The 14,749-nt window shown below is 33.4% G+C and overlaps 1 protein-coding gene across 1 annotated transcript in view; it reads right to left on the bottom strand.

Moving 5' to 3' along the window:
* OSTN (osteocrin) overlaps nucleotides 1-14,749 on the bottom strand; it is a 41,976-nt gene that overhangs the window by 16,197 nt on the left and 11,030 nt on the right. Inside the window, exons 2-3 of the mRNA XM_090281709.1 lie at nucleotides 13,512-13,610; nucleotides 10,633-10,847 (exon numbers count right to left, since the gene is read on the bottom strand). Of these exons, the coding sequence (XP_090137835.1) occupies nucleotides 10,633-10,847; nucleotides 13,512-13,610 (314 nt within the window). The remainder of the gene's footprint in view (nucleotides 1-10,632; nucleotides 10,848-13,511; nucleotides 13,611-14,749) is intronic.

Here is a 14,749-nt window from a genome sequence, read left to right as displayed (position 1 = left end):
CATGAACTGTCATTTTTATTCCATCTTGTATATTCTATCTTATTAGCCCCAGAAATGACAAAATTAGAATACCAAAAACTAATTATTTGCTTTTCTCACAAAACCCACTCAAGCATCTTAGGTAGCAAGACACATAGTACCATTAATAATACAATTTCTCAAAATAATTTTAAGGGTTGTTTCTTCCAAGCTTTTTTTTTCTCATATATTTCACTAGGGATATACAGTCAAATTATTTTATTTCATCACTTGCAATAAATCTTCATTGTACAGCAATACTGTGAACTGGAATATGTTATTTTGCTTCAGTTATTTTTAATACTTAGGTATAAAATGTTAATAATTGTTGTCATATCATATGTTAAATATTTATATGGTTCCAAAGACAATACAAGGTATACTCAAATAAGTCTAGCTTTTAGTTTTGATTCCTTTACTCTGCTTCTACCTTTTATTATAGATAACCATTAAAAATATTTTATATTTATCCTTTTACTTTTCTAATCTAAGCATTTTTATACTTGTATTGCATTTTTAATAGTGACATACTATATTTATATTTATACATTTTGCTGTTACTAATTAGCAATGTCATAAATCTCACTCTATAATGATATATAGAGATAGGCCTTATTCTTTTTTATACTGATAGTAATACGTCATAGTGTGTCACAGTTGATTCAACCAGTCCTCTTTGGAGGCGTGTATTTTGTTGTTACAAATAATCCTAAAATGAATATCCTATACACACTTTTTTTGTGTGTGCTGTTTTTGCCTGTGAGGTTTTTAGAAGCAAGAACGCTGGACTAAAGGATAAGTGCATGTGTAATATTGCTGGATATTGCCATATTTGCCTCCATATGGGTTCCATTTTGCATTCTAATCAGCAACAAGTGGGAGTGTCTTTTCCTCATAGCCTCACTAATTAGTTTTTTCTTTTTTTATGGAGCTTTTCTTTTGTCATTTTAACATATAAAAATCAGCATGTTAGTAAAATTTTAATATGCTTCTTTTCTCATTATAAGAATGGTTGGCATCTTTTCACATGGTTAAGTCATTTGAATTTCTTTTTTCTATGAACTATTTTTTACTTCATTTTAAATAGTTTTGTCTTTTTTCTCCCCTATTTTTAAGAGTTTTTTTGTATATTAAAGATATAAATTAACACTTTGTCTATGACACAACTTGCAAAGATTTTTCCAAATTATCTTTTTTCTCTTTATTTTCCTTTATGGAACCATTTGCCATGGAAATTCTAAAATGTAAAATTAATTATTTTCTGAATTTCTTTTGAAATTTGTATCAAAACTTGGAAGAATTTACCTATTTTTCTATACAGAACTTCACCAATGTTTTCTCTAGAAACTATACAGGTTCACCTATTTTTTTAAACTTAAATTTCTGATCCATTTAGAATTCATCATAATGTATACTTTGATACTGGATTATTTTAATAACCCTTTTTCCATATCCTTTTACTGACTAATATGAGATGCTCTTTTTGAAAAACATCTTAACGTTACATATATAATTAGGTTTATTTCTTGTTTTGTTTTCGTTTATCAATGGACTGATAATATGCTATAGTAGAGAAAGGAAAATAAAGTATTTAAAAATATTTGGTAGGGCTATTCTGTCTTCTTTTGTTAGGGTTTTCTTGGCTATAGTAGTTTTCAATTTTTTGCAGATGATCTTAATAATAACTTCATTATCTCCAAAAGAAATGGTGTATTTTGTTAGAATCATGTTGTTTATAATTTAATTTAGGAAGAGCTGATCTCTTTCTGATTTTGAGTCTGATTCAAGATCATAGTATGTGTCTCCATTTGTTCAAATCTACCTTTCCTTTTTTAGCATTATTTTTATAGTTCTTCTCATATGTTATTTGGACACTCTTTGTTAACTTTATGGGTAGGTACTTTCCTATCTCTGTGTTATCGTAAATGAGGTCTTCTATCTTCCATCTGATTTCTGTTTGTATATAGAAGAGCTCTTAGCTTTATATGTTTATGGACTTCTCTGTATCCAAACAGTTTTGTCATTGTAGTTTTTCCATTGATTATCGTAGTTTTCCAACTTATCACTTGTAAATAAAAATAACTTTACTTCTTACTTTTATATTATTGTTGCCTAAATTTATTTCTAAAATGTAGTGTAAATAATGGGCCTTTCTTTTGGTTCCTCATTTTAGTAAAGCTTCCAGTATATTTCACCATTGAGTAAAATGCTGACTTTCGGGCTGAGGTACACACACACAAACACACACACGCACACCTTGTTAAGATAGTATTTTTCATTTCTTATTTTGTTTACTTTTTAAAAAATATGAGTAAGTGTTAGACTTCATCAAATACTTTTTCTAACATCTATGACCATATGCTTTTCTCCATTGTTCTATTAATATGATGGATTACATTAAAGGAATTCCTAATATTAAATCACACTTTCCTGGATTAAAACCCACTGGTTGAGACATGTTATATTTTTAAAGTACCGCATTATTCCATTTGCTAACATCTTATGTATGAATCAGTGCATTGATGAGATAAGTCTAAATTTTTCTTTTTAAAATGAAATAGTTTTAATTGGGGGGGTCAATATTATTTTTCTTTCAGGAAATAAACTTGAAAAGTTTACTTTTTTATTATTTTAGAGCTAAAATTTAAAATAATATTAAAATGATATTGAGATCATCTGATAATTTAAGATTTAGTAAAATGCTCCTGTGAAAATATCTAGATCTGCTGCTTTCCCCCTAGACTTAAAATATTCTTCATTGTAATTGAACTATTTTTCTCTTTCTGGGAGGTCAATGCTTGTAAATTATATATTTCTAAAATTTATCCATTATTTTCTAGATGTTCAGTTGAGCAAAGTAGTTTCCTATTCTTTTTAAAAAGTTCTTCTGTTTTGATAGTTTATCATAGTTATTTCCATCTTGTCATTTCTAATTTTGTGAATTTGTTGTCTAATTTTTCTCAGTTAGGTTAGCTAGTGGCTTGTCCTTTTGTTATTTTAAAAAACAGCTTTGTATTTATTTATTATATTCTGTCTTTTGCCTTACAAACTTTCAGATTTCAGCTTTTATTATTGTTCAGCTTTTTCCACCCTGCTTTTTCCTGGCTTTGCTCTTTCTTCTAGATTTTTGCTGTATAGTGTTAACTTTATTTTTATTATTAAAATGGCAAATTTTTATATAAATTTGCTTTATCTGCCCATAATATTACACTATCATTATTATTATTTTCAATAAAGTATGTAAGTTATTCTGTATTCCTCTTTGACCCAACAGCTTATTTAATGACATGGTTTATACTTCTAGGTAAAAATGCCTTCTGGTTTTATTATTAAGTTTTATTGCATTTCAGTTAGTGAATGCTTTTGTGATATATCTGTTCCTTAGAACATTTTGAGGGTATTTATCACCTAAGATGTGATATGTTTTGTGAGCACTCCATATGCACTTGAAAGAAAAGTTATATTTTCTGTTATTGCATTTCAGAGTTCAAAACAGATTTTTAAGTTCTGTTTTATAAATTATGTTGGGTGCCTTTTATAAATTTTCAATAAATAATGTCTTGGATTTTTAAAAATAAACCCAAGTAATATATTATTAATATCTTTCTTTATATTTCCTAACACTCCCTGTGGCTTCTCTTTGAAATATGTTTTGCACACATTTTTATTTTAAGTTCTTTTTCCTTGTGAAATGTATCCACTCCTTTATCGTCAACCTTTCTGAATCTCTTTATGTTTAGTTGTGTCTCTTATAAACAAAAAAGTGTTAAATTTTCCTTTGTGAGTCAATTTGAAAATACCTATAAAATAACAGGTAAGTTTCATCCATTTACCTTTATTTATATAACACAGGGGAACAATTTTTAACATATTTCCTGTTGAGTCAGATTTTTCAGCTGTTTTAGACTTAAATAGGCATGCTGATTTCAAAACTGAGTTAGTTTTCTTCTATCACATCAAGTTTTTTTCTGTACAGCTTATCTTAATGGAAAACACTCTAGGTTGGATCAAGCCTGGATCGAGGGAAACACTAGTGCTCTCCTATTGGCTGAGAGCAAACTTCCCTCAAGTGGGGAGGGGTGCGGGATGACCTTGGACACCAGCTACAGGTTCATACTTGTCTAGGTTATTCAGTTACACAGGAGACAGTGTGGTGAGAGGTTGTGTGCCGCTCTAGATAGTGAATCATATTCTGAAGTGTAGTCCGAGTTCTTGTCTGTATATAAGGAGTTAGCAGAATGTATTTATTCATTTACATATGTAGTTATTTCCTTTCCTTCAGATCATGTCTGCCTCTGCTATTTCTCATCGTAAGTGCCTAAACAGTCCTGATTCGTTTTGTTCTATCTGTGGCAGTTTCACCATTCCCAGTCAAAGGACAAACATCAGCGCATTTGTCAGATAGGCCGATTTTGCATATTTTAAAGTAAAACTTGGTGATCAAGATAAGTCTTGGTCCCCTCACAAGGTGTGCAAGCAGTGTGTCAAGAGTTTATGGATGTGGACGAAGGGAACACATGATAAATTGCCATTTGGTATTCCTATGTTTTGGCGAGAGCCCAGAGATCATTCAAGTGATTGTTACTTTTGTATAGTGAAAACGTTAGGATATAACAAGAAAAATAAATGTAAAATAGAGTATCCTACTATACCATCAGCTATATGCCTAGTGCCTCATTCAGCTGAAATCTCAGTGCCAGTTTTCATTGAACTACCCTCTTTTGAAAAACAGGAGTATGGTGGAGAACTAAGTGACAGCAATGATGAAGATTTTGAACTTGAAGATGACTGAGTTCATAACGGATCTGATCAGCATGAGTTGGATGATTTGGCACAAGGTTTGGGACTATCCAAAAAAGGCTTCAGAACTCCTAGCACCAGGACTGCATGAGAAAAAATTGCTTGAGAAAGGAGCAAAGGTATCTGACTTTTGATCAAGAGAAAGTGCATTTCTGCAGTACTTTTGAAGTGACGGTGCCTTTGTGTATTGCCATAACATCCATGGTTTAATGGAGGAATTGGGAATTCCACTCTAGAACATAACTGAATGGTGACTGTTCATCGGTAGCTCAAAGCAGAGCTTGAAGTGTGTCCTCCTCCACAATGGCAATTTACTTGGTACAGTCTTAATTGGCCATTCAATTTGTTTTTGTGAAGAATATGAAGACATAAAGAGAGTCATTGATCTATTGCAATTTCACAAGCACAATTGGATCATCTGTGTTGACCTTCAAATGGTCTGCTTTTTTCTTGGTCAGCAATGAGGATAGATCAAATATTCCTGTTTTCTGTGTATGTGGGACAGCAGAACTCATGAGAAGCATTGGGTGGAGTCAAATTGGCCTCCAAGATCTGACCTCAAACCTGGTGATCCAAACATTCTACATGAGCCACTTGTTGACAGAAAGAACATTATATTCCCACCTCTGCACATAAAACTGGGTCTCATGCAGCAATTTGTTAACGCTTTGCCAACTGAAGGAAACTGTTTCAAGTATCTCATTTTGGCATTTCCTAGCCTGTCATTTGAAAAGATAAAATACCTAAATGTGTATGCTTGGTAGCAGAACTTTACTATTTTACACAATTTGACTTACAGTAACAATATGTAGCCTTTATATGAATAAAATAACTCTACATAAACAGTCTATTCAGGTAATATTTTCTTTATTTTCTTTTGCATGTACATTTTGTATGATTCTGGGGACAAAGGGAGGATATCCTGTCCCTTGAAAAGTTGGCATGATAGAGAAAAACTGGGGTCAGTTTTGGATTCAGATGCCAAAAGGTAGCCAAAAACAAGTGTCAGATCTAATACAGCAAAAATTGTGTTCCCCAGTGTAATCAATGTTTTACATATGTGAGTTTTCTATATAAAAATTTTCATTGTTTTTTATTTTATTGTGTTTCTTTTTTTACAGAGGACGTTTTTAATTTTTATTCTTATGGTTATTTGATAGCAATGTTTTAATATAAAAACCTTGGTTGTCTCTCTTTTCAGTTTTTATGTTTTACCCTTTTGTATAAGATTCATTAAATTTTGTTGGTGATTGTTTTTTCTTCTTCTCCATGTCCCCAATAAACTGTTTGTTGTAATATCCTTTGATTCCTAGGTAATAGCCATGAATCAATAAATAACTCATTTTAAGTTTTATATGCTCTCAGTATTGTCCCTGAGTTGTTTGCTACTTTGTTGTATCAAATTGCGTAACACATGACACTGTGTTTCTTGCAACCATCATTTCACTTTAATTCTAAAGTTAAATTCACACTGATTCTTATAATCATATTTCTCCAGTCATTTAGGTTGCCTGAAAGAACTCATCTATAAGCTTCCGCTTCCTCAGGAAGTACTCACGAGAACAATATTTCCTATTTTTATAATCACTTATTTTTAGCCTTTATATGTAAAATTTTACTCAAATTATAATTAAATTCTTGCCAATTTCTCTTTTGTCTCTTGCAAGTTGAGCTATGTTAGGTAGATAGTGTCTGTCTCTTAGTATAATCTGGGTTTATGACACTTAAAGAAATTATGATGAAACTTCAATGTAGATTATACACATTTATAATACATATATCATAAATATCTATTTATACAATACATATTTGATATATTGTTATAAATCAATATATAACATTCATGTATTAATTTTCAAATTTTTAAATAATTGCCAGATCCAGAATTCAAAGAAATAATATTTATTAGAAGGCACAATATTTTCTCCATTTATCCCTTGAACTTCCATGGCCTTCTTTATAAATTGTTCTCTAAACATATTGTTTCTTGCTTTGTGTTACCATTTGTTATACATATTGCTATGTTTCTTATTAGTATGTGGCTTCTCTGAGGGAAGGAGATTATATTTTCCTCCTCTTTTCCACCATAGCTCAACACAGTACCTAGAACATGAGTGGAACTCATTTGTATTTGTTTAGTTAAAATAGGGTCTGAATTTCAAAATACAGGCGTTAGATTATTGCTCAAGGATAGGCGGGATAAATGATACACCCAAAGTGATGATATTATTTCCTAGCATAGCGGTGAGAATCTTACAGAACAGAACTCTAGCAAATGTCATCCTGCATGCTGAGTATCACTGAGCATACAAAGTCATGGAACCATGAATAAGCATGACAAGTCTTAGAACTCCAGGTAATTAGGCAAGACTGGATCAAAGAATGTGGAGATGATATGCCAGATGGTGAAACCCTTTATAGGGTTTCATTAAGAAGTTTGTTTTTATCTTGTAAGCAATGGGAACATTTCACAAAAATATTTTTGTGTTAGATGATCCCCCATAGAAGAATAAAAAATACATTGGTGATAAAAGGGTGGTGATATTGGTGGAAGTGAAGATAAGAAATGACTAAAGAAATAAAAAATCTGAAAAAGATAATTTAGGCCAGAATTAAGAAAGTCTTAGTGTGTAAGGATATCCTGGAGATATTTAACATATAAAACAAATATGATTTAGGGAATTTAGTGAAAAATGGAATGTTTAGAGTGAGAAAAATGAATCCTGCTGAGAAAAAGGAATTCTTGTGAATTCCAAAATTCCAGACTTTGACAATTGAGTGGTCTCTTGTACCGTTGCTAATATGAAATTTTAGCATGAAGAACAGATATTCAGGGGGGTGGAAATTAAGTTTTTGAGGTAGCTGTTTTAAAGTACTGACAGTTGTCAATGATTAAAGTGAGATTTAATTACTCTATTTCTGTTACAATAATTAACAGCTTAAGTACTCATTTGGCAGTCAGGATGGAGATGTAGGTAAACAGGGCTTGGTTTCTTGCACAACCATAGCAAAAGTTACAACTAGACTACAAAACAACTATCACTCAGAATTGTCAGAAAATTGGGCTGTATGGAAGTCTGACAACCAAGGAATGAAAGAAATCACACTCTTCTAGACAGGTAGGAGGAACAGAGACATGGAACAGACCGTCCTACCACCATGTGTGGTGAATAAAAATCAGGGGAGATACCTCAGTAGTGAGGGATCCCAACTCCACACTAGACCACCTAGCCCAGGGTTTCAGTGCCAGGAAGATAAGTTCCCATAATTTCAGTCTGTGAAAACCAGTGGCAGAGGGGGTGGTGGAAGAAACTGAGGGATACTCAGGCATCTCCTCTTAAAGAGCCTGCAATGGACTTAGGACTTATGCAGACTCACTCTCTCTGGGCTCCAGCAGTAGGGCAGCAGCTAGAAGGGCACCAGTGGCAATTGGAGAGAAACTGAAGCGTCTGGCATCAGGGTGAGTGCTGAGGAATTGCTTCCTCCTGGACAAAACTCCAGAGGCCAGGCAGAGGCCATAGTCCCATTTCTGAGCCCTCCCTTACACAGAGTCGCAAAGCAGAGACACCATACCTCAACTCCATCAACCTGGTTCACATGGGTTGTCCCACCCTGGAGATTACCTAAGTCCCCACCCCATCCAAATTACAGGTGCACTTTTCTACAATAGGCCATGCTACTAAGATGGAAAGTCAAAGCAGCTCTATCTAAAACATAAAAACAAACACAGGAAGGCTGCCAAAGGAGGAGACAAAGAAACACGGCCCAAATGAAAGAACAGAACAAAACTACAGAAAAAGAACTAAACAAAATGGAGATAAGCAATCTATCAGAGGCGGAGTTTAAAACACTGGTTATCAAGATGCTCAAGGAATTTATTGGGTACTTCAACATCATAAAAAAGACCCAGGCAGAAATGAAGTTTACACTAAATGAAATAAGTAAAACCTTACAGGAAACTCACAGTTCAGTGAATGAAGCTGAGAATCAAATCAACGATTTGGAACATAAGAAAGAAAGAAAATTCAATCAGAACAGAAAGAAGAAAAAAAATACAAAAAGAAAAGAGATAAGCTAAGGAGCCTCTGGGACAACATCGAATGTACTAACATTTGAATCATAGGGGTGATGGAAGCAGAAGAGAAAGAGCAAGAAATTAAAAACTTATTTGAAAAAAGAATGAAGGAAAACATCCTTAATTTGGTGAAGGAAATAAACATGCAAGTTCAGAAAGCACAGAGAGTCCCAAAGAAGATAGACCCAAACAGGATCACAGCCAGACACATCATAATTAAAACGCCAAAGGTTAAAGATTAAAAGAGAATCTTAAAGCAGCAAGAGAAAAGCAGATAGTTACCTACAAAGGAGTTCCCATAGAAACGTCAGCTGATTTCTCAACAGAAACTTTGCAGGCAAGAAGGGACTGGCAAGCAGTATTCAATGTGATGAAAAGCAAGGACCTACAACGAAGACTACTCTATCCAGCAAAGCTATCATTTAGAATGGAAGGGCAGATAAAGTGCTTCCCAGACAAGGTAAAGCAAAAGCAGTTCATCATCACCAAGCCACTATTATATGAAAGGTTGAAGGGACTTATTTAAGAAAAAGTCCCTATGAACATTAAAATGGCAATAAATTCACAACTACCAACAATTAACTATAAAGCACAAACTAAACAAACCAGCAGAACAGAAAATTAACCAATATAGAGATTATTTGGAGGATTATCAGTTGGGAGGGAGAATGGGGAGAAAGGGGGAATAGGTTCAGGAATTAAGAAGTACAAATTGTAAGTACAGAATAAACAGGAATATGTTAACAACAGTATAGGAAATGGAGCAGCTAAAGCACTTACATGCATGACTCATGGTCACAAACTAAGGGGTGATTACCAGAGGGAATGGTTGGTACTGGGTGGAGTGGGACCAAGGGGAAAAAATTGGGACAACTGTAATAGCATAATCAATAAAACATATTTAAAATGTAATAAAAAGACATAGCAAAGAAGTACTCATATGATTTTTACAAAGGTAATTCTCCCCCTTTTATGGATAAACAGAGGATAAGATTCTTATACAAGTTACATGGCTGGAAATAATCAGAAATTTGACTTAAATACACGTGTTCTGACTCTAAGTCCTAAGAAATCACTACCTTCTGGTATAGAAGAGTTGAATATTCATATAACTTGGTATGTTTTATATCATCAGTTAAGAAAATGGTATTCTGGTTACCTCTGAAAAGTTGAAAACTCATTTGACCATATTAATCTCATAGCTCACTTTCTAAACCCTGTGATACCTTACAATAAGTATTTTATATCTGCATACAACTGAACCTCAGGAAACTTTTTGACAAAAGTCGAAAACATACGTATCGTAACAATCATTTTTGCTCCTTAAACAGTTATCTCCAAATTCATACTATTAATCTCACAAATTAGCTAACATGCTGTCAAATCTGTTTTCCTACAAGGTTTTCTTTTATTGGAATTTTTATTTTATTTTTTTAACATTTATTTATTTATTTATAGAGAGAAGGGAAAGGAGAAAGAGAGGGAGAGAAACACCAATGTGTGGTTGCCTCTCACATGGCCCCAACTGGGGACCTGACGTGCAACCTAGTCAGGTTTCCTGACTGGGAATAGAACCAGCAACACTTGGTTCACAGGCCGACGCTCAATTTACTGAGCCACAGCAGCCAGGGCTTCTACAAGGTTTTCATTGTATTTTTTTCCTGTGGAATTCTGTGTTTCTGAACCCAGAGTAGAAGCATTAGGAAATGAAAATGTTTCTTCTCTAAGTGTTCACTTACCTCTGTTTACCTTTGTGATCCATAGAGCCAGCTGAGAGTCTGTCCAAGGGAGACCCAAAACCAGAAAAGCTTCTTTTCTTCTTTGTTTCAATCACATCATTCTCCAGAGACACAAGTTCATCAAGAAGCATGAGTTTTGCTGCCAGATCAGCTGCTGATTTCTCTTCCCGAGCTGCGGGTGGTGACTGCACTTCACTGATTCCAGCATCAAAAGCCTATTGGGCAAGAAAGGTGATTCCATTCACCTCAAATATGTTCAATCATATGCATTTGGCTTTTGCTCTCTTTAGCTGACATGCCTGTCATGAAACTTGATCTCTCATGGAGTTATGATCCAGAGACACTTTTGGGGACAAAACACATAAAGGTGAGGTATACTCAACAGAAATGAATGAAAGACAAAAGACACACACACACATGCACACACACAGAACTCCATGCCTGTCTCTCAAACTTAGTTAACTGATCATTCTTTCAGGTGGTTTCCTAGGAACAACTGTATCCTTCATTATCATTCCCATAGCATTTTATCTATACTTCTTCAATCCTTGCATTCATGGCATTTTCCTTTGGTACTGGATTGATTATAATAAATTTGTATTGCATACTAGATTATAAATTGAAGGCAATGATTATACCTAATTAGTCTTTTATTTTCTCTATTAAATGCCTATCCCAGTATTTTGCTCATATTTAGTACTCAATATATTTCTGATAAATATTTACTGAATTAATTCTGAAAAACACTGAACTTCATGCTGTTATTTTCACCACTCCTTCATTCTTTATTGACTCAAGCCATTAAGCATTCACAGTGTACCAGGTTCTGCATTAGACTTAAGAGATACAAGAGTGAACAAAATCTAGCAGTCTCTGACCTCAGGGGGCTTACCTTTTCTGTCCATGTGATATATTAACAAATATTAATGTGTGTCTGCAATAACTCAGAGCTTTTCCAATGACTCTATTGCCCCATGTAAGATTTCTTGTTTGTTTGTCTGTTGCATATACAGTAGTCCCTCTCTATATCGTGGTTCAATTATTGTGACCTCACTGTATTGCGGGATGTAAAAATATATTATATTTAATTATTTATGGCAGATTTTCCACTATATCATGGGATTTTGCTGTACTGTATACATATGTTGTTAAACTTATGTAGGTTTAAGAGTGTAGAATATGTTTAAGAACATAAGTAGTGTTTATAAAGTGTGGAAAAGGTTAATAAGGGAGTGGGAAAGGTTAAAAAGGGACTGGGAACAGTTTATAAGTGTGTGGGAAAGGTTTATAAAGCCTTAAAATATATATAAATACTAAAATAAATGTAAGGTTCCTACTTTGCGGATTTTCACCTATTGCGGGGGGGTGGGGTCTAGAATGTAATATCCTCAATAAGTGAGGGAACACTGTGTTGACCTTCTGTAGTTCATTCCAATCATAAAAGTATGGGTGTCTAGTTTGTGAATTCTGTCTTTCCTTTCCAAGGCCCAATCACAGCATTTTAAAAATGTTCCTGTTAACAGTCTCCAATCATTGTATAGTCTAGGTTACACTACTTCTTTTCCCAGAGCCTGGGAACATTTCCCTAGGGGAAGAAACTTAGCTCCAGGGATCTCTGCCCTTTAATCACATTTTTTCATGTGTCAGGATCTTGATGTAGGCAAGAATCTTTTTTTTTTTTTTTAGTTCTTGTTGTTCTTGTTGAGCTATTTCTTCTATTCTCTTTATTTTCTTCAATAAAACAACAGAGTAGCATTTTCCAAGCATTTTTATCCTTGACTCCAGGAACTCCCTTTTGAAATTCTTATAGTCTGACACCCAGACTCAAAGCTGTTGAGTCTATTTGAATGGTTATGTTAGAGTCACTAAGTCTGGTTCTTCCTGGAAAACCTCTCTTGCCTCTGCTTTTTGTGAGTCCCATATCAGGTTCTCTTCACTGCTTATCACCTTATAATTTTTTCTTTTATTTCTCTGTCTTTTCTATCCTACCTGAATACTGCCATGAAGTTAATTATCTCCAACACCACTTTCATTGTATAAAGAAAAATCAGAAATATTCTCAGAGCTCTTTGTTACTTACACTGCAGTCTGCAATATGGTTCCAATTTCCCCTTAAAATCTCTACTTCTATCACTTTCCTACATAAGTCTGACAACATAGAAACTGGAGAGGAGAGAAATTCTGTAATTATGAGAAAGAATTTCTAAGAGCAGGAGACAAATACTCAAAAGGAAAAAAATAGGAGATATTTCTTTATCTCTCAGAGAATCTCCTAACTGACATATGCACAAAATGGAGTTTTGTTTATTTTAAAGATATTCTTAATCTTCAAACAAAATCATAGAACTCATACAAAAATTGCTCTTTGGTAAATGCATTTCAGACTCTTCACTTTAAGTACAAAGAATGCTTGTTTCTAATAACGTCAAATAAGCCAAATTAAGTTGTCTTTCTGTGAAGATGTCTTCGCATTTTTTCCTTTGTACTTTAGCAAGAAGAAAACATTTGTATAATAAGTTTGGCCAAAACTACTCAAATTTTGCCATCTAAACAACTTCAAATTCCACATAAAAGCACTTCAACTTTATGTATTTAATTTAATTATACATATGGCTGAAATGATAACTTTTCTCTTATGATTTTTGTTCAAGGAATATAAATATTGGTTATTCCAGTTTTTATTTCCTTTTTAACATTTAGAGACCTGGCTTTCCCTGAATCCACAGTGAGCACAAGACATAAAAAAATATGCTGATTTCCTTGATTATGTGTTTTCAAGTCATCTCCCTATTTGTCAGCAGCACCTGCTTCTGACATTAGTAGAAATGGCTTATGTTCATAAAAAAATATACATGGTCCCTTAAGTGAGTTCCCATTACCTCTGTCGCTACATCCAATGAGAGCACTTTTTCTGAGCCCCACAGCATCAATGCCACAGCCAGGATAAAATGTGCACTTGCCAATCTCCAGTCCAGCATCTGAGGGTCACATTCACCAAGGTTAACATTGTTAGTCTGGCATATAAAGTGAGAAAATGAAATTCCTATAGAGCATATTATATACAGGTGATAAATAAACTTATTCAGTTTCTGTATGCTGGAGTGCACCTTTGCAAAACTTAAAGAATAGTTAATAGAAGCTGTCAATCTCCCCAAATGAATTCTATCAAGGATTCATTTCCCAGGAAATGTAGATTGGAGTTCTACAGCTATAACATTTTAACTTGAAGTAACCCAAGTCTGAGAAACCTAGTATGTGTAACTTTATTATTTGACTGTCGAATCCACAGATTGCAGCCCCATGTGCCTAAGGGGGAATGTGTAAAATTGGTCAAGTATGAGAAAATAAAACCTGGTGAAGTCTGTGGTAACCAGAGAGAATGTGCTGTGTCTACAAGCACTTAAATTCAGTGTCAAAAACACCACAGATTCAATAGGAGAATGTCTTTATTTTCTTGTGATATAGAACAGTTTCTTCAGCAAGATTAAAAAACTATATTCCTTAGAGAAAATTCTGTCAGATTTTATTATATCAAAATTGAAAAATTCTGTATGATAAGATATAATAAACAAAATAAAAAACAAATTAAAAAGTGGAATATATATCTAACACACATAAAAAGAAAAGGTGAGCACTTGAAAAATTGAAATAACTCTGACAAAAATTTTAAAACTAGACACACAAGTATAAATGGGCCCAAGTTTATACAAAGACATGTATCTGAAAGTTTATAGTCTCATTGTTTATAATAATAAAAAATTAGAATCAACCCAACTAACCAACTCAAGAGGAAATAGATACATCAATTGAGAAACATTCATACTATAGACTTCAAGCAAATAACTTAAATATATGTATATACTGTTTAAAAAAATGACCTAAATGTTATATGTATTTATAAGCATGGATTAAAAAAGGAGTTTTTGGGAAAATTATATTTTCTAGAGCATTACATATAGCATACTACCATTTACCTGAATTGGAAATACATGTAATTTCATATATTTAGAAATATAAGAAATTTATACATAATAATTAAAGTATAAGTCAATGGAACTTGATTCATAACTACAATTGCCTCTGGGGAGAGTGAGAAGCAAATAAAATTATAGAGGAA

This window comes from Furipterus horrens, unplaced genomic scaffold (assembly GCF_987537825.1).
Source record: "Furipterus horrens unplaced genomic scaffold, mFurHor1.1.pri manual_scaffold_1, whole genome shotgun sequence".
NCBI classification, from domain to species: Eukaryota; Metazoa; Chordata; class Mammalia; order Chiroptera; family Furipteridae; genus Furipterus; species Furipterus horrens.
Note: the sequence above shows the minus strand (reverse complement) of the source record. Positions and strands in the feature narration are given on the sequence as shown.